Source organism: Cheilinus undulatus, linkage group 7 (genome assembly GCF_018320785.1).
Source record: "Cheilinus undulatus linkage group 7, ASM1832078v1, whole genome shotgun sequence".
Taxonomy (NCBI): Eukaryota; Metazoa; Chordata; class Actinopteri; order Labriformes; family Labridae; genus Cheilinus; species Cheilinus undulatus.
The window spans coordinates 53526728-53554087 of NC_054871.1; the positions used below are offsets into that span (position 1 = coordinate 53526728).

General features: G+C 35.3%; 2 protein-coding genes across 4 annotated transcripts in view; both read left to right on the forward strand.

Moving 5' to 3' along the window:
• Positions 1 to 5638, forward strand: part of suco (SUN domain containing ossification factor) — a 126482-nt gene extending 120844 nt beyond the window's left edge. For all 3 annotated transcript variants that reach the window (XM_041790843.1, XM_041790844.1, XM_041790845.1), the window contains one exon: positions 984 to 5638. In XM_041790843.1, the coding sequence (XP_041646777.1) occupies positions 984 to 1520 (537 nt within the window). In that variant the 3' untranslated portion in view covers positions 1521 to 5638. The remainder of the gene's footprint in view (positions 1 to 983) is intronic.
• A 1706-nt stretch (positions 5639 to 7344) lies between these two features.
• mysm1 (Myb-like, SWIRM and MPN domains 1) overlaps positions 7345 to 27360 on the forward strand; it is a 42164-nt gene continuing 22148 nt past the window's right edge. The window contains exons 1-6 of the mRNA XM_041791989.1: positions 7345 to 7446; positions 24654 to 24726; positions 24830 to 24900; positions 25037 to 25111; positions 25196 to 25274; positions 25351 to 25449. Of these exons, the coding sequence (XP_041647923.1) occupies positions 7391 to 7446; positions 24654 to 24726; positions 24830 to 24900; positions 25037 to 25111; positions 25196 to 25274; positions 25351 to 25449 (453 nt within the window). The 5' untranslated portion in view covers positions 7345 to 7390. The remainder of the gene's footprint in view (positions 7447 to 24653; positions 24727 to 24829; positions 24901 to 25036; positions 25112 to 25195; positions 25275 to 25350; positions 25450 to 27360) is intronic.

Consider the following 27360-nt stretch of genomic DNA (forward strand, 5'->3'; position numbering starts at 1 on the left):
ATGAGTTAAAGATGGAAAAAAATAGCTAAAAGTGGGTGAAAAGCTGATTAAAAGTGTCAAAAAATGGTTTGAAGTGGCATAAATGAGGAAAAAACTGATGAAAATTGGTTAAAAAGTGGCAAAACATGGTTGAAAGAGGTTTGAAGTTGCTAAAGTGATGGGAAAGTGGGTTTAAAGGTACAGTGTGTAAAAATGGGACTATCAACATCTAACAGTCAATTCTGGAGTGTGATGCTCATTTCTCTGGTGATAACTGTGGGAACCAGTGAAGTTTAAAAATCAATACATGCTTAACTGTTATTTGGTTCCTTCTATGGTGCCATAGAAACAGGCAAAATGCAAAAATCCAAGATGGCACCTTCCTTGGAGGGGACCCTCCCTATGTATGAATAAAAGGCTTATTCTGAGTTAATTTAAAACATAAATTTAAAAAATGTGTTATCAGATGTCAACACTAATTTAGATCAATCTACTTATAAATGTTATGTTTCATTTTAACCAAGCTTGTTTTGCTAAATGCTAATAGGCTAAATATTACACACTGCACCTTTAAAGTGTCAAAAAAAGAGCAGAAGTAGTGGTGAAAAGTGGATTTAAAGTTGAAGCATGGATGAAAAGTGGCAAATAAAAACGGATGCTGACATGATAACCTGGTCTGTAGAGAACGATGGAGTGGGCGAGGGAGGGCCATTCTCTGGGTTTGTCATTCTAAATTCTATCAACAGCTCAGCCTTCCTAAAGACTCAATCTAAACTGAAGTGGCTGATTCAGACCTGAGCCAATCATCTGTAGGTGTGGAAACGTCCTGTCAGGTCTGTTCTTTGATCTGATTGGTGGATCGTGCAGCCCGACGTTTGTTTCATCGTTTCTCCTAAAAACTTTCCCTCCTCTGACCCGTCTGTGACTTTTTTGTTTGTATGAAAAGTTTCTTCATGTTTTGATCGCCCCCTCCTCTCTCTCTCTCTCTCTCTCTCTCTCTGCAGAAAAAACGCTGTAAGACCAAGTCTCTGGACAAAGTGGAGGTTCTGAAGTCCGAGTCCACGGTCCAGATCTCAAACGGAGGTGTGAAGTGTAACGGCATCCAGTTGTGCCTCCCTGAACCTCCTCCTCCTCCCCCTCCTCCCCCTCCTCCTCCCCTCCCTCCCCCTCCTGTCCTCCCCCTCCCTCCCCCTCTCTCCGTAGAGGAGCCACACTCCTCTCCTCCTTCAGAGACGAGCAGCTGCAGCTCGTCCACCCACTCGGAGGAATCCTTCACCAGCCGCCTCCCCCCGCCCTCCCCCAGCTTCCCGTCCTCCGGCCTCTGCAACGGCCACGTCCTCCCCCTCCAGCCCCCCCCCAACAAGTCCCGTCAGGAGAAGCGCTCGGTGAAGAGGAGGAAGTCTCGGCAGACGGAGCTGGCGTTCCCGTCTGTGCCGGGGGGCCGTGTGGGGCCCCTGCCCAGCCTGCAGCAGCTGATGAAGGGAAACAAGGAGATGGGCATGGGGACCATCGGGGTGACCGCCGTCACCACGCACGTTTAAACGCTTCACGGTAGCAGTCTCACGTAGACAGAGATGAGGTCTTACTGCATCCCAAAGAACTACATTTCCCATGAGCACCAGGAGGATCAGAGGCCCTGCCCCCTGTCGGACGTTTTTACAGTTACGTGCCTTTTATCTGTTAAAGACGTGATGATGGACACAGACTCCAGGTGATAGTCACATCCATTATGGTCCAAGTTTTTTACTGGAGAAGCACATTGCCCTCCCCTGACCAGTGAGCATTAACTCCTCCCCCTTTGAGCACAGAGAGCAGAGGCCCCGCCCCCAGCTCTGATGCAGGAACACGAAGTATTCTGTGGCTGAAAACGGAGCGAGATCTCTCTCTGTCCGTCATTTCTGTTTCATTTCTTCTGTTTTTGTGTCGCATCCTGACACGACTGCAGGTGTTTGTGTGGGACCAGAGCGCCGTTAATCTTCAGAGTGAGCGTGTGCGTGCACAAGAGCGTGCACGAGGGCATAAATGAGTGCGTGTCTCTGTCAATGTGTCACAAACCGAACACGAGAGCTGAATGAAGAATGGTCCCAGTGAGTCCTTTCACTTTAGTTTCATTTTTAACCTCAAATCCTGAACTCAGACGCAGCACTCAGACATCCTGAGGGTCTGGTGAGGCCGGCTACACACCAGGCGATTTTAAAAACCTGTTAGTCCACAGGCTAGAGGTGGATTGTTAACTCTGTAATCCTCTAAATGCTCACACTAGACCTGGTCTGCTTGCTCTCATTGGTTGCTGTGGGTTTTCTGTTGCAGCATTACAACTTCAGCTGTCGAATATCTTCAAATATGAAGCATGTTGATGATTAAGGACCTGGCAGACTACAACTAAATCAGGGACAGTCGAGTCATGGTGTCTCAGCTCACCCATGAGGAGCACATCCTCCTCCAGCCGCTTTAATCTGAAGGGAAATCAGACTGAAAATGTGGTTTTGTCTGTTTGTTCCTGAACTCCTCTGGTTAGTTCTACCTCCCAGTCTGATGGCTCTCGTTGAATTCTGTGCTTATTCCGTCTGTGGAAGTTGGATCTGGAATCACAGGTACTTCGTTATTAATGATTCCAGATCAGCGAGGCTGTGATTGGATCAGGAGGAAGAATAAAATCATTAACACTACAGACTGTTAACACTCATACCACCCATCAATGAGACTTTGATTATTCAGCAATTTTATGGCAGTCCTGTCATCCCAATAATTCCCAGGCTGCTCTTCTGCGTTGATGTTCCAGCAGAGACGAGCCTCGAGTCAGGCCGATCATGTAAGGGGGGCAGCCAGGCCTCAAAGCATCTGCTGTGTAGCTGGTCTGGGTCCTGAGGGCTCCCACGTTCATAGATGAGCTGATCCAGGAGCTAGAGTGATGAACCTGAAACAGGCTGCAGGCTGACTCCCCACCTTTCCCTCCTCGTGTATTTTCTCTTTTATTTTCTCAGCTGGTGTGGCGTTAGCGTTTGATGATCAGGGTCAACCGTACTGTAGGAGCATGATGGGTAGAGAATGTTTACACAGACCTTAAGACGGACTGCTGGGACGCTGCAGCCCGGTCTGACAGCCGTTTTATTTATCTATTTATTTATTTAACAGAGGACAGATTTTTGTATGTGAAGCTCCGGCGTGTCCGTCTGAAGTCTGCAGGGTCGCAGTAGACCGTGAGCGTGTTGCACAGAAAATTTACAGAGCGTATGAATGACTCGTTTCTTCTTCTCTAGTTTTATTTAAGAGCCCTGAGAGGAGTCTGCCTCAGCCTCGGACAGCTGAGAGTCAAATCACTGATCCCGCAGACAGCTTTAGCAAACAGGGATGCACCGATACACATTCTGACCTGAAGTTCTTATCCTCCTTAAAACAGCAGATTGAGTTTGTCTTAACAGCGTCAGAGACTGGTTCAGCTGTCCTAACAGCCTGTGAGCAGATGTGTTAGGACACTCCAGCCTTGTTTCCACATTCCTCTGCACAGACGTCACAGGGGAAGTGTCTGACATGTTAGTGATGAAGCGCTGTCTCCACATGGAAATCAAGCTAACGAGCCCTGCTGAGCGGGGCACAGACAGACTAGCTGTGACATGGGACCCGGCCCGCATGTCCTTCACTGCGCTCTCCTACATGTATCTGACTCTTTCTGCTGTCCATTCTTTGTAATAAAGGCACAGAAAGCCTTAAATATACCTTACTGAACAGAGTGTGAGGAATAACGCCCAGCTGTCTCCACTTTTGAACAGCCTTATGAGCTCTGTGTGAGAGGAAAGCAAATGTTCCTGTTATACAGAACTGTGCAGAAGTTTTAGGCATGTAGAGCGTGAACGGTTCTTCACAGGTCCTGATTTTCCACAACCGCAGGCTGAAGAGAGGAGTGAGGGCGGCCAGAGTCAGTGTCCACACATTTGACATGTGCGTGTGTCGCTCAGCAGCCAAGGTCGAGCTTAACAGCATTTCTTTGGTCTGGGCCTTTGCACCCCTGGTAATACGCCCAGCAACCACCAACAGTTTTCAGGTGCTTAGAACATACACACGACAACCAGGGGGGTGTGGCAACCCTCCCACCAGCCCTAACAGTCCCCTAGGCTGTGTTTAAGCGCCACATCTAACCATAACTCCGCCCTAAAGCTGTGGTTTTTGTTTTGTTTTGATCAGATTTTTTTCCCATACCCTTGGTAATGTACAAAGACATCCAGAGCATGACCTGGGTTGTGTCAATCCTCCTTCCCCCCGATCAGGCCCTCAGGTGGGCGTACTTGCCATTACACGCCTTACTTCAGCCTCAAATTTTGGCCCAAACATGCCTAAAACTTCTCCACAGTACCGTACACTCCTGGTGCCTTGTCATCTCCTTCTGATTGTTCTCATCCTCGTCAGCAGCAGAGGAAAAGTGGAGCCTGGTGATGGGAGTGAAACAGCAGCAGGGATCGATGTAATCAGGTTCAAGCTGCAGATATTCTATTAACATGTGCAATACTGACCAACAGCGTGTGAACCGAGCAGAGCGTGCATCAGCGACAGTCACTCCTCCATCTTCCTGCTCTCTTTCTGTAGACATGAACGAGGATGAGTGGTGATGAAGCCCCAGGAGTGTCATATTCTCTCTTCTGTCTCTCAGCTGTTCAGACTAGAGGAGATAGCTGTGTATTATTGACCTGTGACACAGGAAGCAAGGACCACGCTTCAGCTCCCTGCCTTCAAAATAAAAGCACTGGATTTCCTGATGTTTGAGGAAAATGAGCAGAATAGATCTTTAATTTTTCATGTGAGCACTTGTATCAGTCGGTGTAAGCACTTGAATGTTTGAGGACTCCAGGATGGTCTGAAGGCTGTGTCTCTTCAGAGCTGCTAGTGGAAAGGGCTTCACCCCTTCTCGTCTGTCTTCACGTTTGCCTGATTTTAGCTCGCCCTGGTCAGACTGGCGTCTGCAGGGCCGTAGATTTTAACGTTTCTTTGCTGTTTCTGAGAGGCTCGGTGTGTTTGGTTGGCGTTGACTTTGACAGAGACAGTCGTTTTCTCTCTACTGTGAATCACGCCTGCTTCTGTTAACCATGTTTTCATCCCAAGCCTGAGCTCTCTGTGCACCCCTGCTCACTCTTTATTCACACTCTCTCACTCTCCATGTGCACGCCCCCGCCCTGGCTCTCACTGAGGATTTTAAAGCGAAGGATGGAGCGTTGATGGATAAAGGGAACGCAGCAGAGACGGAGGAATTAAACACTATCAGTGTGATTCTGTCTGCTCCCAGAGAGTTGTCGTTTTTTTACCCATGAATGTGTCTGATCACGCGTGTGCATGTGACGAGTGTTGGTGTCGAGCTTGTGTGTGTGTGTGTGTGTGTGTGTGTGTACGACTACTTTAACCTTCATCCTGTAACACAAGGGGGCGACATTTTCAGTGTGCACTTTGTACAACTCCTCATGCCTTTTTGTTTTTTCTACCTTAATGTAAGTGCTCTCTCTCTCTCACTCACTCTCTCTCTCTCTCTCTCTGTCTGTCTGTCTCTCTCTCTCTCTCTCTCTCTCTCTCTGATTTCTCTGAAGAGCTGCACAGGACTCTTTGAGTGAGTTACTACAAACATGTAGTGCCATTAGAAACTGTGAATTTCTGAATAAAACCTTTTTTTGTTGTCTTTCATGTCGTTGTGTTTTATTAATTGAAACTGATTTTATTCTTGTTGAATTATTGATCGTTATATCTTTAAAAAAAGACTGAAAAAGCTACAAAAGGCTTGGACCAGAACCAGCACCACCATGTTCAGAGCTGTGAAAGGTTTTTTAACCCCCGTCCTGATGTCTGACCTGTTCTGACAGAGATCCAGTTTCACAGCTGAAGCGTTTGTGATAACTGTCAGTGAGTCTTTCTCATCACTGTGGAGGAGTGTTGTCCCATTCTTAATTAATTCAGCCACATTGGAGGGTTTTCCAACATGGCCTGTTTAAGGTCACACCATCTCAGTCAGGGTTAAGACTAGATTGTGAACCTGTCTTCGAGATCAGGGGTTCTCAACCTTGTCAGCCCGGGATCCCCCAGAATAAAGGTGCCAGAGACCAGGGACCCCCACTGTACCTGAAGGTGGTTGAACACAGACATGAACATTCAAGAATAGTCATGTGGAGACAAGGATGCCCATAAGAGGGGAGAAAGGGAAAGGTTTCTGGGATCCAGCCACACTGGGGTTCCATGGAGCATAATCATGGTCCAGTGTGAAGTTAAGCTTCAAATGAAATAACATATTTAAAATAGGTAAAGAAAATTGCTTAAATTAGTGAAAAATGGCAAAAAAAAAAGGTGAAAAGGTGTTGAAATTAGATTTTTAAAGAAAATAAGTGGGTTAAAAGTGGCAAAAAAACGAAAATGGATTAAACTGGCAAGAATGGGTGGTTAAAGTGAATTTGAAAGTGGCTTAAATGGCTTTTAAGTGCAAAAAATTGAGGGAAATTAAAAACAGGCGACATTTAGCTTATAGCAAGAATTGGTTTAGAAGTGGCAAAACCAGAAAAAAGTGGTGGAAAGAATTCAGAACTGACAAAAATAGGTGTTAAATAGCAAAAATGTGTTAAAATTGGTGAGAAAAAATGATGGAAAGGGGTAAAAAAAATGGACAAAATTGGTGTTAAGTAGCAACAGTGTAATTAAAAGGTTTTTTAGGGCATCTGGAGACCCACTCTCAGTGTCTCACGACCCCAAAGGGGATCCCGACCCCAAGGTTGAGAACCCCTGCTGTAAACACTACAGAGACGTGTCCTTCACTGATACAGACACTGAGACACTGCAGATTAAATGTTTCTGCTATTGATAAATAGATCTCTTTAATGGTAGAAAGTTTATACTGTAAAACACTAACTGTTAATCAACTCTCTATGCTGAAATAAAACCAAAACTCAAGCACTGTACTAATTCTCACTCAGACAGATCTTCAACAGAGAATGTTGTAAATCACCCCTCCATTCTCCGTCATCATTTATGGTGTAAATGTCTATGTGGGTAAAATGAAGCTGAATTTGACTGAAATCTCCCGGACTGCACCGCAAGCTCACACCAGAACAGGGCCAAAAGTTTGAACCAGAAAAACTACCATCTGAAAGTGAAAAAAGATTTTAATCTGAAAACATTAAACCTGTGACTGAAAAAATAACACCATATTAATTCATATAAATAAGTCATATATTTTACACATAACATATTTGCAGTTTCAGTTCAGTGTTTGTAATTTTTCACATTCAGGAGCAAACCATAGACTTTCAGTTTCAAATTTATTTTTTTGGATTTATTTATTTTTTCAATTAACTAAAGTGTTGGCATGGATTTAGCTCCTTATACCTCCGACCACACGGTGTCGCTGTGAGCAAAGAGGCGTTGTTTACGTTCACCAAAAACCAACATGGAGGACGAGCTGGATGTAGATATCGAAGGAGATGAGTTAGGAAGCAGTTTGAGGTGAATATTTTTGCCTTTAATGAGTTATTGAAATGTATTTAAATGTTTTCTGTCTGCTGGGTCTCTGTACGGCAGTCCGGAAAGGTTTACCGAGAGTTGGGTCTGTTTTTATCCCGATAGAGGAGGCTGTTAGCGGGTTAGCTGACGACTGAGACTGCTGGAACATTCACACCATGGTTTAGTGATTATAGGAATGTTACACTGATTAAAAAGAATGTTTCAGTGATTATAGGAATGTTACACTGATTAAAAAGAATGTTTCAATGATTTTAGGAATGTTATACTGATTACAAAGAATGTTTCAGTGACTATAGGAATGTTACACTGATTAAAAAGAATGTTTCAGTGACTATAGGAATGTTATACTGATTACAAAGAATGTTTCAGTGACTATAGGAATGTTACACTGATTAAAAAGAATGTTTCAGTGACTATAGGAATGTTACACTGATTAAAAAGAATGTTTCAGTGACTATAGGAATGTTACACTGATTAAAAAGAATGTTTCAGTGACTATAGGAATGTTACACTGATTAAAAAGAATGTTTCAGTGACTATAGGAATGTTACACTGATTAAAAAGAATGTTTCAGTGACTATAGGAATGTTACACTGATTAAAAAGAATGTTTCAGTGACTATAGGAATGTTGCACTGATTAAAAAGAATGTTTCAGTGACTATAGGAATGTTACACTGATTAAAAAGAATGTTTCAGTGACTATAGGAATGTTACACTGATTAAAAAGAATGTTTCAGTGACTATAGGAATGTTACACTGATTAAAAAGAAATGTTTCAGTGACTATAGGAATGTTACACTGATTAAAAAGAATGTTTCAGTGACTATAGGAATGTTACACTGATTAAAAAGAATGTTTCAGTGACTATAGGAATGTTACACTGATTAAAAAGAATGTTTCAGTGATTATAGGAATGTTACACTGATTAAAAAGAATGCTTCAGAGATTATAGGAATGTTACACTGATTAAAAAGAATGTTTCAGTGATTATAGGAATGTTACACTGTTTAAAAAGAATGTTTCAGTGACTATAGGAATGTTACACTGATTAAAAAGAATGTTTCAGTGACTATAGGAATGTTACACTGATTAAAAAGAATGTTTCAGTGATTATAGGAATGTTACACTGTTTAAAAAGAATGTTTCAGTGACTATAGGAATGTTACACTGATTAAAAAGAATGTTTCAGTGACTATAGGAATGTTACACTGTTTAAAAAGAATGTTTCAGTGATTATAGGAATGTTACACTGATTAAAAAGAATGTTTCAGTGATTATAGGAATGTTACACTGTTTAAAAAGAATGTTTCAGTGACTATAGGAATGTTACACTGATTAAAAAGAATGTTTCAGTGACTATAGGAATGTTACACTGATTAAAAAGAATGTTTCAGTGATTATAGGAATGTTACACTGTTTAAAAAGAATGTTTCAGTGACTATAGGAATGTTACACTGATTAAAAAGAATGTTTCAGTGACTATAGGAATGTTACACTGATTAAAAAGAATGTTTCAGTGATTATAGGAATGTTACACTGATTAAAAAGAATGTTTCAGTGATTATAGGAATGTTATACTGATTCAAAAGAATGTTTCAGTGATTATAGGAATGTTACACTGATTAAAAAGAATGTTTCAGTGATTATAGGAATGTTATACTGATTACAAAGAATGTTTCAGTGATTATAGGAATGTTACACTGATTAAAAAGAATGTTTCAGTGATTATAGGAATGTTATACTGATTAAAAAGAATGTTTCAGCGATTTTAGGAATGTGATACTGATAAAATGAATGTTTCAGTGATTATAGGAATGTTACACTGATTAAAAAGAATGTTTCAGTGATTATAGGAATGTTATACTGATTAAAAAGAATGTTTCAGTGATTATTGGTATGTTTCAGTGATCATAGTAATGTTTCAGTGATTATTGGAATGTTTCAGTGATCATAGTAATGTTTCAGTGATTATTGGAATGTTTCAGTGATTATTGGAATGTTTCAGTGATTATTGGAATGTTTCAGTGATTATTGGAATGTTTCAGTGATCATAGTAATGTTTCAGTGATTATTGGAATGTTTCAGTGATTATTGGAATGTTTCAGTGATTATTGGAATGTTTCAGTGATCATAGTAATGTTTCAGTGATTATTGGAATGTTTCAGTGATCATAGTAATGTTTCAGTGATTATTGGAATGTTTCAGTGATTATTGGAATGTTTCAGTGATCATAGTAATGTTTCAGTGATTATTGGAATGTTTCAGTGATCATAGTAATGTTTCAGTGATTATTGGAATGTTTCAGTGATCATAGTAATGTTTCAGTGATTATTGGAATGTTTCAGTGATTATTGGAATGTTTCAGTAATTATTGGAATGTTTCAGTGATTATAGTAATGTTTCAGTGATTATTGGAATGTTTCAGTGATCATAGTAATGTTTCAGTGATTATTGGAATGTTTCAGTGATTATTGGAATGTTTCAGTGATTATTGGAATGTTTCAGTGATTATCGGAATGTTTCAGTGATCATAGTAATGTTTCAGTGATTATTGGAATGTTTCAGTGATTATTGGAATGTTTCAGTGATTATTGGAATGTTTCAGTGATCATAGTAATGTTTCAGTGATTATTGGATTGTTTCAGTGATCATAGTAATGTTTCAGTGATTATTGGAATGTTTCAGTGATTATTGGAATGTTTCAGTGATCATAGTAATGTTTCAGTGATTATTGGAATGTTTCAGTGATTATTGGAATGTTTCAGTGATCATAGTAATGTTTCAGTGATTATTGGAATGTTTCAGTGATTATTGGAATGTTTCAGTGATTATTGGAATGTTACACTGATTAAAAAGAATGTTTCAGTGATTATAGGAATGTTACACTGATTAAAAAGAATGTTTCAGTGATTATAGGAATGTTATACTGATTCAAAAGAATGTTTCAGTGATTATAGGAATGTTACACTGATTAAAAAGAATGTTTCAGCGATTTTAGGAATGTGATACTGATAAAATGAATGTTTCAGTGATTATAGGAATGTTACACTGATTAAAAAGAATGTTTCAGTGATTATAGGAATGTTATACTGATTAAAAAGAATGTTTCAGTGATTATTGGTATGTTTCAGTGATCATAGTAATGTTTCAGTGATTATTGGAATGTTTCAGTGATTATTGGAATGTTTCAGTGATTATTGGAATGTTTCAGTGATTATTGGAATGTTTCAGTGATCATAGTAATGTTTCAGTGATTATTGGAATGTTTCAGTGATTATTGGAATGTTTCAGTGATTATTGGAATGTTTCAGTGATCATAGTAATGTTTCAGTGATTATCGGAATGTTTCAGTGATCATAGTAATGTTTCAGTGATTATTGGAATGTTTCAGTGATTATTGGAATGTTTCAGTGATCATAGTAATGTTTCAGTGATTATTGGAATGTTTCAGTGATTATTGGAATGTTTCAGTGATTATTGGAATGTTTCAGTGATCATAGTAATGTTTCAGTGATTATCGGAATGTTTCAGTGATCATAGTAATGTTTCAGTGATTATTGGAATGTTTCAGTGATTATTGGAATGTTTCAGTGATTATTGGAATGTTTCAGTGATCATAGTAATGTTTCAGTGATTATCGGAATGTTTCAGTGATCATAGTAATGTTTCAGTGATTATTGGAATGTTTCAGTGATCATAGTAATGTTTCAGTGATTATTGGAATGTTTCAGTGATCATAGTAATGTTTCAGTGATTATTGGAATGTTTCAGTGATTATTGGAATGTTTCAGTGATCATAGTAATGTTTCAGTGATTATTGGAATGTTTCAGTGATTATTGGAATGTTTCAGTGATCATAGTAATGTTTCAGTGATTATTGGAATGTTTCAGTGATTATTGGAATGTTTCAGTGATCATAGTAATGTTTCAGTGATTATTGGAATGTTTCAGTGATTATTGGAATGTTTCAGTGATCATAGTAATGTTTCAGTGATTATTGGAATGTTTCAGTGATTATTGGAATGTTTCAGTAATTATTGGAATGTTTCAGTGATTATTGGAATGTTTCAGTGATTATAGTAATGTTTCAGTGATTATTGGAATGTTTCAGTGATTATTGGAATGTTTCAGTGATCATAGTAATGTTTCAGTGATTATTGGAATGTTTCAGTGATTATTGGAATGTTTCAGTGATCATAGTAATGTTTCAGTGATTATTGGAATGTTTCAGTGATCATAGTAATGTTTCAGTGATTATTGGATTGTTTCAGTGATCATAGTAATGTTTCAGTGATTATTGGAATGTTTCAGTGATTATTGGAATGTTTCAGTGATCATAGTAATGTTTCAGTGATTATTGGAATGTTTCAGTGATTATTGGAATGTTGCAGTGATCATAGTAATGTTTCAGTGATTATTGGAATGTTTCAGTGATTATTGGAATGTTTCAGTGATCATAGTAATGTTTCAGTGATTATTGGAATGTTTCAGTGATTATAGGAATGTTTCAGTGATCATAGTAATGTTTCAGTGATTATTGGAATGTTTCAGTGATTATTGGAATGTTTCAGTGATCATAGTAATGTTTCAGTGATTATTGGAATGTTTCAGTGATTATTGGAATGTTTCAGTGATTATTGGAATGTTTCAGTGATTATTGGAATGTTTCAGTGATCATAGTAATGTTTCAGTGATCATAGTAATGTTTCAGTGATTATTGGAATGTTTCAGTGATTATTGGAATGTTTCAGTGATTATAGGAATGTTTCAGTGATTATTGGAATGTTTCAGTGATTATTGGAATGTTTCAGTGATCATAGTAATGTTTCAGTGATCATAGTAATGTTTCAGTGATTATTGGAATGTTCAGTGATTATTGGAATGTTTCAGTGATCATAGTAATGTTTCAGTGATTATTGGAATGTTTTAGTGATTATTGGAATGTTTCAGTGATCATAGTAATGTTTCAGTGATTATTGGAATGTTTCAGTGATTATTGGAATGTTTCAGTGATCATAGTAATGTTTAAGTGATCATAGTAATGTTTCAGTGATTATTGGAATGTTTCAGTGATTATTGGAATGTTTCAGTGATTATAGTAATGTTTCAGTGATTATTGGAATGTTTCAGTGATTATTGGAATGTTTCAGTGATCATGGTAATGTTTCAGTGATTATTGGAATGTTTCAGTGATTATTGGAATGTTTCAGTGATCATAGTAATGTTTCAGTGATCATAGTAATGTTTCAGTGATTATTGGAATGTTTCAGTGATTATTGGAATGTTTCAGTGATTATTGGAATGTTTCAGTGATCATAGTAATGTTTCAGTGATTATTGGAATGTTTCAGTGATCATAGTAATGTTTCAGTGATTATCGGAATGTTTCAGTGATTATAGGAATGTTTCAGTGATTATTGGAATGTTTCAGTGATTATTGGAATGTTTCAGTGATTATAGGAATGTTTCAGTGATCATAGTAATGTTTCAGTGATTATTGGAATGTTTCAGTGATTATTGGAATGTTTCAGTGATTATAGGAATGTTTCAGTGATCATAGTAATGTTTCAGTGATTATTGGAATGTTTCAGTGATTATTGGAATGTTTTTAGTGATCATAGTAATGTTTCAGTGATTATTGGAATGTTTCAGTGATCATAGTAATGTTTCAGTGATTATTGGATTGTTTCAGTGATCATAGTAATGTTTTAGTGATTATTGGAATGTTTCAGTGATTATTGGAATGTTTCAGTGATCATAGTAATGTTTCAGTGATTATTGGAATGTTTCAGTGATTATTGGAATGTTTCAGTGATCATAGTAATGTTTCAGTGATCATAGTAATGTTTCAGTGATTATTGGAATGTTTCAGTGATTATTGGAATGTTTCAGTGATTATTGGAATGTTTCAGTGATTATTGGAATGTTTCAGTGATCATAGTAATGTTTCAGTGATCATAGTAATGTTTCAGTGATTATTGGAATGTTTCAGTGATTATTGGAATGTTTCAGTGATTATAGGAATGTTTCAGTGATTATTGGAATGTTTCAGTGATTATTGGAATGTTTCAGTGATCATAGTAATGTTTCAGTGATCATAGTAATGTTTCAGTGATTATTGGAATGTTTCAGTGATTATTGGAATGTTTCAGTGATCATAGTAATGTTTCAGTGATCATAGTAATGTTTCAGTGATTATTGGAATGTTGCAGTGATTATTGGAATGTTTCAGTGATCATAGTAATGTTTCAGTGATTATTGGAATGTTTCAGTGATCATAGTAATGTTTCAGTGATTATTGGAATGTTCAGTGATTATTGGAATGTTTCAGTGATCATAGTAATGTTTCAGTGATTATTGGAATGTTTTAGTGATTATTGGAATGTTTCAGTGATCATAGTAATGTTTCAGTGATTATTGGAATGTTTCAGTGATTATTGGAATGTTTCAGTGATCATAGTAATGTTTAAGTGATCATAGTAATGTTTCAGTGATTATTGGAATGTTTCAGTGATTATTGGAATGTTTCAGTGATTATAGTAATGTTTCAGTGATTATTGGAATGTTTCAGTGATTATTGGAATGTTTCAGTGATCATGGTAATGTTTCAGTGATTATTGGAATGTTTCAGTGATTATTGGAATGTTTCAGTGATCATAGTAATGTTTAAGTGATCATAGTAATGTTTCAGTGATTATTGGAATGTTTCAGTGATTATTGGAATGTTTCAGTGATTATTGGAATGTTTCAGTGATCATAGTAATGTTTCAGTGATTATTGGAATGTTTCAGTGATCATAGTAATGTTTCAGTGATTATCGGAATGTTTCAGTGATTATAGGAATGTTTCAGTGATTATTGGAATGTTTCAGTGATTATTGGAATGTTTCAGTGATTATAGGAATGTTTCAGTGATCATAGTAATGTTTCAGTGATTATTGGAATGTTTCAGTGATTATTGGAATGTTTCAGTGATTATAGGAATGTTTCAGTGATCATAGTAATGTTTCAGTGATTATTGGAATGTTTCAGTGATTATTGGAATGTTTTTAGTGATCATAGTAATGTTTCAGTGATTATTGGAATGTTTCAGTGATCATAGTAATGTTTCAGTGATTATTGGATTGTTTCAGTGATCATAGTAATGTTTTAGTGATTATTGGAATGTTTCAGTGATTATTGGAATGTTTCAGTGATCATAGTAATGTTTCAGTGATTATTGGAATGTTTCAGTGATTATTGGAATGTTTCAGTGATCATAGTAATGTTTAAGTGATCATAGTAATGTTTCAGTGATTATTGGAATGTTTCAGTGATTATTGGAATGTTTCAGTGATTATTGGAATGTTTCAGTGATCATAGTAATGTTTCAGTGATTATTGGAATGTTTCAGTGATCATAGTAATGTTTAAGTGATCATAGTAATGTTTCAGTGATTATTGGAATGTTTCAGTGATCATAGTAATGTTTCAGTGATTATCGGAATGTTTCAGTGATTATTGGAATGTTTCAGTAATTATTGGAATGTTTCAGTGATTATTGGAATGTTTCAGTGATTATAGTAATGTTTCAGTGATTATTGGAATGTTTCAGTGATTATTGGAATGTTTCAGTGATCATAGTAATGTTTCAGTGATTATTGGAATGTTTCAGTGATTATTGGAATGTTTCAGTGATCATAGTAATGTTTCAGTGATTATTGGAATGTTTCAGTGATCATAGTAATGTTTCAGTGATTATTGGATTGTTTCAGTGATCATAGTAATGTTTCAGTGATTATTGGAATGTTTCAGTGATTATTGGAATGTTTCAGTGATCATAGTAATGTTTCAGTGATTATTGGAATGTTTCAGTGATTATTGGAATGTTTCAGTGATCATAGTAATGTTTCAGTGATTATTGGAATGTTTCAGTGATTATTGGAATGTTTCAGTGATCATAGTAATGTTTCAGTGATTATTGGAATGTTTCAGTGATTATTGGAATGTTGCAGTGATCATAGTAATGTTTCAGTGATTATTGGAATGTTTCAGTGATTATTGGAATGTTTCAGTGATCATAGTAATGTTTCAGTGATTATTGGAATGTTTCAGTGATTATTGGAATGTTTCAGTGATCATAGTAATGTTTCAGTGATTATTGGAATGTTTCAGTGATTATTGGAATGTTTCAGTGATTATTGGAATGTTTCAGTGATTATTGGAATGTTTCAGTGATCATAGTAATGTTTCAGTGATCATAGTAATGTTTCAGTGATTATTGGAATGTTTCAGTGATTATTGGAATGTTTCAGTGATTATAGGAATGTTTCAGTGATTATTGGAATGTTTCAGTGATTATTGGAATGTTTCAGTGATCATAGTAATGTTTCAGTGATCATAGTAATGTTTCAGTGATTATTGGAATGTTTCAGTGATTATTGGAATGTTTCAGTGATTATAGTAATGTTTCAGTGATCATAGTAATGTTTCAGTGATTATTGGAATGTTGCAGTGATTATTGGAATGTTTCAGTGATCATAGTAATGTTTCAGTGATTATTGGAATGTTTCAGTGATCATAGTAATGTTTCAGTGATTATTGGAATGTTCAGTGATTATTGGAATGTTTCAGTGATCATAGTAATGTTTCAGTGATTATTGGAATGTTTTAGTGATTATTGGAATGTTTCAGTGATCATAGTAATGTTTCAGTGATTATTGGAATGTTTCAGTGATTATTGGAATGTTTCAGTGATCATAGTAATGTTTAAGTGATCATAGTAATGTTTCAGTGATTATTGGAATGTTTCAGTGATTATTGGAATGTTTCAGTGATTATAGTAATGTTTCAGTGATTATTGGAATGTTTCAGTGATTATTGGAATGTTTCAGTGATCATGGTAATGTTTCAGTGATTATTGGAATGTTTCAGTGATTATTGGAATGTTTCAGTGATCATAGTAATGTTTAAGTGATCATAGTAATGTTTCAGTGATTATTGGAATGTTTCAGTGATTATTGGAATGTTTCAGTGATTATTGGAATGTTTCAGTGATCATAGTAATGTTTCAGTGATTATTGGAATGTTTCAGTGATCATAGTAATGTTTCAGTGATTATCGGAATGTTTCAGTGATTATAGGAATGTTTCAGTGATTATTGGAATGTTTCAGTGATTATTGGAATGTTTCAGTGATTATAGGAATGTTTCAGTGATCATAGTAATGTTTCAGTGATTATTGGAATGTTTCAGTGATTATTGGAATGTTTCAGTGATTATAGGAATGTTTCAGTGATCATAGTAATGTTTCAGTGATTATTGGAATGTTTCAGTGATTATTGGAATGTTTCAGTGATCATAGTAATGTTTCAGTGATTATTGGAATGTTTCAGTGATCATAGTAATGTTTCAGTGATTATTGGATTGTTTCAGTGATCATAGTAATGTTTTAGTGATTATTGGAATGTTTCAGTGATTATTGGAATGTTTCAGTGATTATTGGAATGTTTCAGTGATCATAGTAATGTTTAAGTGATCATAGTAATGTTTCAGTGATTATTGGAATGTTTCAGTGATTATTGGAATGTTTCAGTGATTATTGGAATGTTTCAGTGATCATAGTAATGTTTCAGTGATTATTGGAATGTTTCAGTGATCATAGTAATGTTTAAGTGATCATAGTAATGTTTCAGTGATTATTGGAATGTTTCAGTGATTATTGGAATGTTTCAGTGATTATTGGAATGTTTCAGTGATCATAGTAATGTTTCAGTGATTATTGGAATGTTTCAGTGATCATAGTAATGTTTCAGTGATTATCGGAATGTTTCAGTGATTATAGGAATGTTTCAGTGATTATTGGAATGTTTCAGTGATTATTGGAATGTTTCAGTGATTATTGGAATGTTTCAGTGATCATAGTAATGTTTCAGTGATTATTGGAATGTTTCAGTGATTATAGGAATGTTTCAGTGATTATTGGAATGTTTCAGTGATCATAGTAATGTTTCAGTGATTATTGGAATGTTTCAGTGATTATTGGAATGTTTTTAGTGATTATTGGAATGTTTCAGTGATCATAGTAATGTTTCAGTGATTATTGGAATGTTTCAGTGATTATAGGAATGTTTCAGTGATCATAGTAATGTTTCAGTGATTATTGGAATGTTTCAGTGATTATTGGAATGTTTCAGTGATCATAGTAATGTTTCAGTGATTATTGGAATGTTTCAGTGATCATAGTAATGTTTCAGTGATTATTGGAATGTTTCAGTGATTATAGGAATGTTTCAGTGATCATAGTAATGTTTCAGTGATTATTGGATTGTTTCAGTGATTATTGGAATGTTTCAGTGATCATAGTAATGTTTCAGTGATTATTGGAATGTTTCAGTGATCATAGTAATGTTTCAGTGATTATTGGATTGTTTCAGTGATTATTGGAATGTTTCAGTGATCATAGTAATGTTTCAGTGATTATTGGAATGTTTCAGTGATCATAGTAATGTTTCAGTGATTACTGGATTGTTTCAGTGATCATAGTAATGTTTCAGTGATTATTGGAATGTTTCAGTGATCATAGTAATGTTTCAGTGATTACTGGAATGCTTCAGTGATTATTGGAATGTTTCAGTGATCATAGTAATGTTTCAGTGATTATTGGAATGTTTCAGTGATTATTGGAATGTTTCAGTGATCATAGTAATGTTTCAGTGATTATCGGAATGTTTCAGTGATTATAGGAATGTTTCAGTGATTATTGGAATGTTTCAGTAATTATTGGAATGTTTCAGTGATTATTGGAATGTTTCAGTGATTATAGTAATGTGTCAGTGATTATTGGAATGTTTCAGTGATTATAGGAATGTTTCAGTGATCATAGTAATGTTTAAGTGATCATAGTAATGTTTCAGTGATTATTGGAATGTTTCAGTGATTATTGGAATGTTTCAGTGATTATAGTAATGTTTCAGTGATTATTGGAATGTTTCAGTGATTATTGGAATGTTTCAGTGATTATTGGAATGTTTCAGTGATTATTGGAATGTTTCAGTGATTATTGGAATGTTTCAGTGATCATAGTAATGTTTCAGTGATCATAGTAATGTTTCAGTGATTATTGGAATGTTTCAGTGATTATTGGAATGTTTCAGTGATTATTGGAATGTTTCAGTGATTATTGGAATGTTTCAGTGATTACAGGAATGTTTCAGTGATTATTGGAATGTTTCAGTGATCATAGTAATGTTTCAGTGATCATAGTAATGTTTCAGTGATTATTGGAATGTTTCAGTGATTATTGGAATGTTTCAGTGATTATTGGAATGTTTCAGTGATCATAGTAATGTTTCAGTGATTATTGGAATGTTTCAGTGATTATTGGAATGTTTCAGTGATTATTGGAATGTTTCAGTGATCATAGTAATGTTTCAGTGATTATTGGAATGTTTCAGTGATTATTGGAATGTTTCAGTGATCATAGTAATGTTTCAGTGATTATTGGAATGTTTCAGTGATTATTGGAATGTTGCAGTGATCATAGTAATGTTTCAGTGATTATTGGAATGTTTCAGTGATTATTGGAATGTTTCAGTGATCATAGTAATGTTTCAGTGATTATTGGAATGTTTCAGTGATTATTGGAATGTTTCAGTGATCATAGTAATGTTTCAGTGATTATTGGAATGTTTCAGTGATTATTGGAATGTTTCAGTGATCATAGTAATGTTTCAGTGATTATTGGAATGTTTCAGTGATTATTGGAATGTTTCAGTGATTATTGGAATGTTTCAGTGATTATTGGAATGTTTCAGTGATCATAGTAATGTTTCAGTGATCATAGTAATGTTTCAGTGATTATTGGAATGTTTCAGTGATTATTGGAATGTTTCAGTGATTATTGGAATGTTTCAGTGATTATTGGAATGTTTCAGTGATTATAGGAATGTTTCAGTGATTATTGGAATGTTTCAGTGATTATTGGAATGTTTCAGTGATCATAGTAATGTTTCAGTGATCATAGTAATGTTTCAGTGATTATTGGAATGTTTCAGTGATTATTGGAATGTTTCAGTGATTATAGTAATGTTTCAGTGATCATAGTAATGTTTCAGTGATTATTGGAATGTTTCAGTGATTATTGGAATGTTTCAGTGATCATAGTAATGTTTCAGTGATTATTGGAATGTTTCAGTGATCATAGTAATGTTTCAGTGATTATTGGAATGTTTCAGTGATTATTGGAATGTTTCAGTGATCATAGTAATGTTTCAGTGATTATTGGAATGTTTCAGTGATTATTGGAATGTTTCAGTGATCATAGTAATGTTTCAGTGATTATTGGAATGTTTCAGTGATTATTGGAATGTTTCAGTGATTATAGGAATGTTTCAGTGATCATAGTAATGTTTCAGTGATTATTGGAATGTTTCAGTGATTGGAATGTTTCAGTGATTATAGTAATGTTTCAGTGATTATTGGAATGTTTCAGTGATTATTGGAATGTTTCAGTGATTATTGGAATGTTTCAGTGATTATTGGAATGTTTCAGTGATTATTGGAATGTTTCAGTGATCATAGTAATGTTTCAGTGATCATAGTAATGTTTCAGTGATTATTGGAATGTTTCAGTGATTATTGGAATGTTTCAGTGATTATTGGAATGTTTCAGTGATTATTGGAATGTTTCAGTGATTACAGGAATGTTTCAGTGATTATTGGAATGTTTCAGTGATCATAGTAATGTTTCAGTGATCATAGTAATGTTTCAGTGATTATTGGAATGTTTCAGTGATTATTGGAATGTTTCAGTGATCATAGTAATGTTTCAGTGATCATAGTAATGTTTCAGTGATTATTGGAATGTTTCAGTGATCATAGTAATGTTTCAGTGATTATTGGAATGTTTCAGTGATTATTGGAATGTTTCAGTGATCATAGTAATGTTTCAGTGATTATTGGAATGTTTCAGTGATTATTGGAATGTTTCAGTGATCATAGTAATGTTTCAGTGATTATTGGAATGTTTCAGTGATTATTGGAATGTTTCAGTGATCATAGTAATGTTTCAGTGATTATTGGAATGTTTCAGTGATTATAGGAATGTTTCAGTGATCATAGTAATGTTTCAGTGATTATTGGAATGTTTCAGTGATTATTGGAATGTTTCAGTGATCATAGTAATGTTTCAGTGATTATTGGAATGTTTCAGTGATTATTGGAATGTTTCAGTGATTATTGGAATGTTTCAGTGATTATTGGAATGTTTCAGTGATCATAGTAATGTTTCAGTGATTATTGGAATGTTTCAGTGATTATTGGAATGTTTCAGTGATTATTGGAATGTTTCAGTGATCATAATGTTTCAGTGATTATTGGAATGTTTCAGTGATTATTGGAATGTTTCAGTGATCATAGTAATGTTTCAGTGATCATAGTAATGTTTCAGTGATTATTGGAATGTTTCAGTGATTATTGGAATGTTTCAGTGATTATAGTAATGTTTCAGTGATCATAGTAATGTTTCAGTGATTATTGGAATGTTGCAGTGATTATTGGAATGTTTCAGTGATCATAGTAATGTTTCAGTGATTATTGGAATGTTTCAGTGATCATAGTAATGTTTCAGTGATTATTGGAATGTTCAGTGATTATTGGAATGTTTCAGTGATCATAGTAATGTTTCAGTGATTATTGGAATGTTTTAGTGATTATTGGAATGTTTCAGTGATCATAGTAATGTTTCAGTGATTATTGGAATGTTTCAGTGATTATTGGAATGTTTCAGTGATCATAGTAATGTTTAAGTGATCATAGTAATGTTTCAGTGATTATTGGAATGTTTCAGTGATTATTGGAATGTTTCAGTGATTATAGTAATGTTTCAGTGATTATTGGAATGTTTCAGTGATTATTGGAATGTTTCAGTGATTATTGGAATGTTTCAGTGATTATTGGAATGTTTCAGTGATTATTGGAATGTTTCAGTGATCATAGTAATGTTTCAGTGATCATAGTAATGTTTCAGTGATTATTGGAATGTTTCAGTGATTATTGGAATGTTTCAGTGATTATAGGAATGTTTCAGTGATTATTGGAATGTTTCAGTGATTATTGGAATGTTTCAGTGATCATAGTAATGTTTCAGTGATCATAGTAATGTTTCAGTGATCATAGTAATGTTTCAGTGATTATTGGAATGTTTCAGTGATTATAGTAATGTTTCAGTGATCATAGTAATGTTTCAGTGATTATTGGAATGTTGCAGTGATTATTGGAATGTTTCAGTGATCATAGTAATGTTTCAGTGATTATTGGAATGTTTCAGTGATCATAGTAATGTTTCAGTGATTATTGGAATGTTTCAGTGATTATTGGAATGTTTCAGTGATCATAGTAATGTTTCAGTGATTATTGGAATGTTTCAGTGATTATTGGAATGTTTCAGTGATCATAGTAATGTTTCAGTGATTATTGGAATGTTTCAGTGATTATTGGAATGTTTCAGTGATCATAGTAATGTTTAAGTGATCATAGTAATGTTTCAGTGATCATAGTAATGTTTCAGTGATTATTGGAATGTTTCAGTGATTATTGGAATGTTTCAGTGATTATTGGAATGTTTCAGTGATTATTGGAATGTTTCAGTGATCATAGTAATGTTTCAGTGATTATTGGAATGTTTCAGTGATTATTGGAATGTTTCAGTGATTATTGGAATGTTTCAGTGATCATAGTAATGTTTCAGTGATTATTGGAATGTTTCAGTGATTATCGGAATGTTTCAGTGATTATAGGAATGTTTCAGTGATCATAGTAATGTTTCAGTGATTATTGGAATGTTTCAGTGATTATCGGAATGTTTCAGTGATCATAGTAATGTTTCAGTGATTATTGGAATGTTTCAGTGATTATTGGAATGTTTCAGTGATTATTGGAATGTTTCAGTGATTACAGGAATGTTTCAGTGATTATTGGAATGTTTCAGTGATCATAGTAATGTTTCAGTGATCATAGTAATGTTTCAGTGATTATTGGAATGTTTCAGTGATTATTGGAATGTTTCAGTGATTATTGGAATGTTTCAGTGATCATAGTAATGTTTCAGTGATCATAGTAATGTTTCAGTGATTATTGGAATGTTTCAGTGATTATTGGAATGTTTCAGTGATCATAGTAATGTTTCAGTGAACATAGTAATGTTTCAGTGATTATTGGAATGTTGCAGTGATTATTGGAATGTTTCAGTGATCATAGTAATGTTTCAGTGATTATTGGAATGTTTCAGTGATTATTGGAATGTTTCAGTGATTATTGGAATGTTTCAGTGATCATAGTAATGTTTCAGTGATCATTGGAATGTTTCAGTGATTATCGGAATGTTTCAGTGATTATAGGAATGTTTCAGTGATCATAGTAATGTTTCAGTGATTATTGGAATGTTTCAGTGATTATTGGAATGTTTCAGTGATTATTGGAATGTTTCAGTGATCATAGTAATGTTTCAGTGATCATAGTAATGTTTCAGTGATTATTGGAATGTTTCAGTGATTATTGGAATGTTTCAGTGATCATAGTAATGTTTCAGTGATTATTGGAATGTTTCAGTGATCATAGTAATGTTTCAGTGATTATTGGAATGTTTCAGTGATCATAGTAATGTTTCAGTGATTATTGGAATGTTTCAGTGATTATTGGAATGTTTCAGTGATCATAGTAATGTTTCAGTGATCATAGTAATGTTTCAGTGATTATTGGAATGTTTCAGTGATTATTGGAATGTTTCAGTGATCATAGTAATGTGTCAGTGATTATTGGAATGTTTCAGTGAACATAGTAATGTTTCAGTGATTATTGGAATGTTTCAGTGATTATTGGAATGTTTCAGTGATTATTGGAATGTTTCAGTGATCATAGTAATGTTTCAGTGATTATTGGAATGTTTCAGTGATTATTGGAATGTTTCAGTGATCATATTAATGTTTCAGTGATTATTGGAATGTTTCAGTGATCATAGTAATGTTTCAGTGATTATTGGAATGTTTCAGTGATTATTGGAATGTTTCAGTGATTATTGGAATGTTTCAGTGATCATAGTAATGTTTCAGTGATTATTGGAATGTTTCAGTGATTATTGGAATGTTTCAGTGATTATTGGAATGTTTCAGTGATTATTGGAATGTTTCAGTGATCATAGTAATGTTTCAGTGATTATTGGAATGTTTCAGTGATTATTGGAATGTTTCAGTGATTATTGGAATGTTTCAGTGATCATAGTAATGTTTCAGTGATTATTGGAATGTTTCAGTGATTATTGGAATGTTTCAGTGATCATAGTAATGTTTCAGTGATTATTGGAATGTTTCAGTGATTATTGGAATGTTTCAGTGATTATAGGAATGTTTCAGTGATTATTGGAATGTTTCAGTGATTATTGGAATGTTTCAGTGATCATAGTAATGTTTCAGTGATCATAGTAATGTTTCAGTGATTATTGGAATGTTTCAGTGATTATTGGAATGTTTCCGTGATTATAGGAATGTTTCAGTGATTATTGGAATGTTTCAGTGATTATTGGAATGTTTCAGTGATCATAGTAATGTTTCAGTGATCATAGTAATGTTTCAGTGATTATTGGAATGTTTCAGTGATCATAGTAATGTTTCAGTGATCATAGTAATGTTTCAGTGATTATTGGAATGTTTCAGTGATTATTGGAATGTTTCAGTGATTATTGGAATGTTTCAGTGATCATAGTAATGTTTCAGTGATTATTGGAATGTTTCAGTGATTATTGGAATGTTTCAGTGATTATTGGAATGTTTCAGTGATTATTGGAATGTTTCAGTGATCATAGTAATGTTTCAGTGATTATTGGAATGTTTCAGTGATTATTGGAATGTTTCAGTGATTATAGGAATGTTTCAGTGATCATAGTAATGTTTTGGTGGTATAGGAATCTTTTGGTCTCTATATAATTTTTTTGTTTTAATATAAATGTGTCTGTATCGATATTAATGTTTATTTTCATCCCTTATGTTGTTGATGTTTGTGATTTGAACATTTACACCTTTTAAAGTTAATATGAATGGTTCTGTTGTTGTTCATCTCTCATGTTGTGTGTATTTGTTAACGTGAACATATAAATGACGAGTCAGAGATTATTTACATATTAATGTTAGTGTCTGTATTTTGTTGTTTTTGTATTTTAGTGATCTGCAGGCTGCAGGTCTAGTCCAGGATCAGTTCTTCCAGTCTGAATGGAGGAGCAGTGTGGGACTCCTGGTGAGATAAACCTGAACAGAAACCTTTCTCCTACGCTGATTAATTATTTTCTATTGATTCGTGTTTTTTCTCCCTCTGTTTCCTTCTCTGTTTCTGTCTGCAGCCGTGGGAGTTAGACAGCTCCATCAGTCCAGAGAACAGAGAGGTGATCGAGAAGATGCTGCTGGAGGAGCAGTATCCTTTACTGAGCTGAAACTCCCCACACTCCTGCCTTTATCACACACGATATCAGATTAATGTAGCGCCTTTTATGACATTTTCAATCAAATCACTGATCATGAGATCCACCGTTCCTCAGCTGGACCTGTAGATATTACCTGACAGGTGAGCAGCTCCAGAATCACATCTGGGAGAGTAACACAAGCGTCAAACCCAAAGTGAAGAAGTAAGTCCCATCTTCCTCCAGTATCATAAGTTTGTCCTCATGTCGTCTGTTTCGGTCTTTCACTGTCCGCTGCTCCATGGTCAGGTCTCCTGTAAAGACATCTTCCTCCGGCGCCTCGTCTCGGTGGTCCAGTCAGGAGAGAGAGCTGTTTGAGGAGGGACTGGTAAGACTCAGACCTTTAACAGGTCTAAGCTGGATTGTGAGTTTGTTGGGGTCTGAAGAGTGTTTTTGTTCTTTAGGCTAAGTTCGGACGGAGGTGGACAAAGATCTCCAAGATGTTGGGCAGCCGCTCTGTCCTCCAGGTGAAGAGCTTTGCTCGACAGTATTTCAAACACAAGGTGAGACTTCTCCTCCAATCTGTGGGACACTTTTCTGTTTGTCCCTGAATTCTAAGTCATTCTGTGAATTTATGCTGTAGTGACTGGAACCGTTATGTGGTCTACTCTTTGGTGGCAGTGCACGCCCACTGTGTCATATGTTTTGCTGCTCTGATTGGCCAGTAATGAACATTTTTCCATTTTTTATCTTTCTGTTTTTTTTTATTTTATTTTCTGCCCTATGCAAACCTGGTCTCTAGGGCAGTGTTACTCAGCCCTGCTCAACCAAAGAGCCAAATTGTTGAAAAATATCTTCGCAAGAGCCACAATCTAAGTGGTAAAAAAGTGCAAAAACGGCTTGAAGTAGCAATAAAAAGAAGTTAAAGATGGCTAAAATGGTCAAAAAGCAGCAAAAATGGATGAAAAGGGGCGAAAATGTGGAGAAAAAGTGGAGGAAGAGTCAGAAAGTAGAAAGCAGTCAAAAAGCAGTCAAGAGGGGCAATAATGTGCAAAAACGGAACAGGTGGTATTTAATGGCAAAATGTAGCTTAAGTGGCTGAAAGGTGGCAAAAAATGGTGATAAAGGGCAAAATGGGAAGAAAAAATGGAGAAACAAGAGGCAAAAATGGGGAATTAAGGAAACAAGTATTTAATAACAAAGGGTAGCTTTAATGGGCAAAAAGTGTCAAAAAATGTGAGAAATCCAAAAATTGGAAAAAAAAGTGGCAAAAAATGTTTAAAAAGCAGTAAAAAGGGATGAAAAGGGGTGAAAGTGGGGAGATAAAGTGGAAAAAGAGTCAGAAAGTAGCAAAAATAGGTGAGAAGTTACAAAAAATGAGTAACAGGTGGCAAGAAATGGTCCAAAGGTGGCAAAAACAAGGCAAAAATGAGTGAGAAGTGACTAAGATGGGCAAAAAGCAGTCAAGAGTGGCAAAAATTGGCAAAAAAATAAGGAAACTGGTGACAAAATTATGAGAAAAAGCATAAATTGGAAACAAAAGTGGCAAAAAGAAGTGGAAAATTGGCAAAAAGTATGAAAAAAGTGTAATTTAGTGACAACAGGTAGCTTAAATGGGTGAAAAGTGGCAAAAATGGTAAAAAGGGGCAAAAATAGTTTCCCTTTTAAGGTTTCTAAGAGGGTAAGATTAAGACATAAAAGAGCCACAAAAAATCACAAAAGAGCCACAAGTTGAGTATCGCTGCTCTGGGGTGTTGCCCAGATGGAAGTAAAATATGAAAAGGTTTATTTTCATCCCATTCTTTAACCCCAAAGTGAGACTTAAATACATCCTGAATTCATGCTGAAAGTGAAATATTTCAAAGGTTTGATGGTTGATGATTACAGCTCACAGAAACAAAAATCGACTGTCGCAAAATATTAAAATATCTCCAAACACTAAAACTCAAAAGATTTTTAACACGTCAATGACGGCCTTTTGTTAAATCCTGCTCATTTCTCTCTCAGTGCTTGGTCTGACTTCCTTCTTCATGAAATCCTGCATCTCTGCTCGGGTCATGGAGCCGATCAGTCCGTGGTCCTGCTGGGATTATGAATCCCAGGTTCTCTGATAGCAGCCTTCAGCTGGTCTGGATTGTTGAGTATCTCATCTTCCAGAGATCCTCTATGGGGGTCAGGTCAGACCAGTTGGCTGGCCCATCAAACCCAGTAACACCAGGGTCAGTAAACCAGTTTGTGGTAGTTCTGGTTTCACTGTGGGACGGTGTGAAGGAGATCAGGATCTCCATAAAACTTCTCAGCAGATGGAAACATGAAGGTCTCTAAAATCTCCTGGTAGATGGCTGGCAGCGTGGACTCTGGACTTGATAAAGACCAGTGGACCAATATGGACCCCAAACCATCACTGACTGTGGAGACTGGAAACACTGGACTTCAAGACCTGAATGCTTCTGGACCTCTCTGATCCTTCTCCA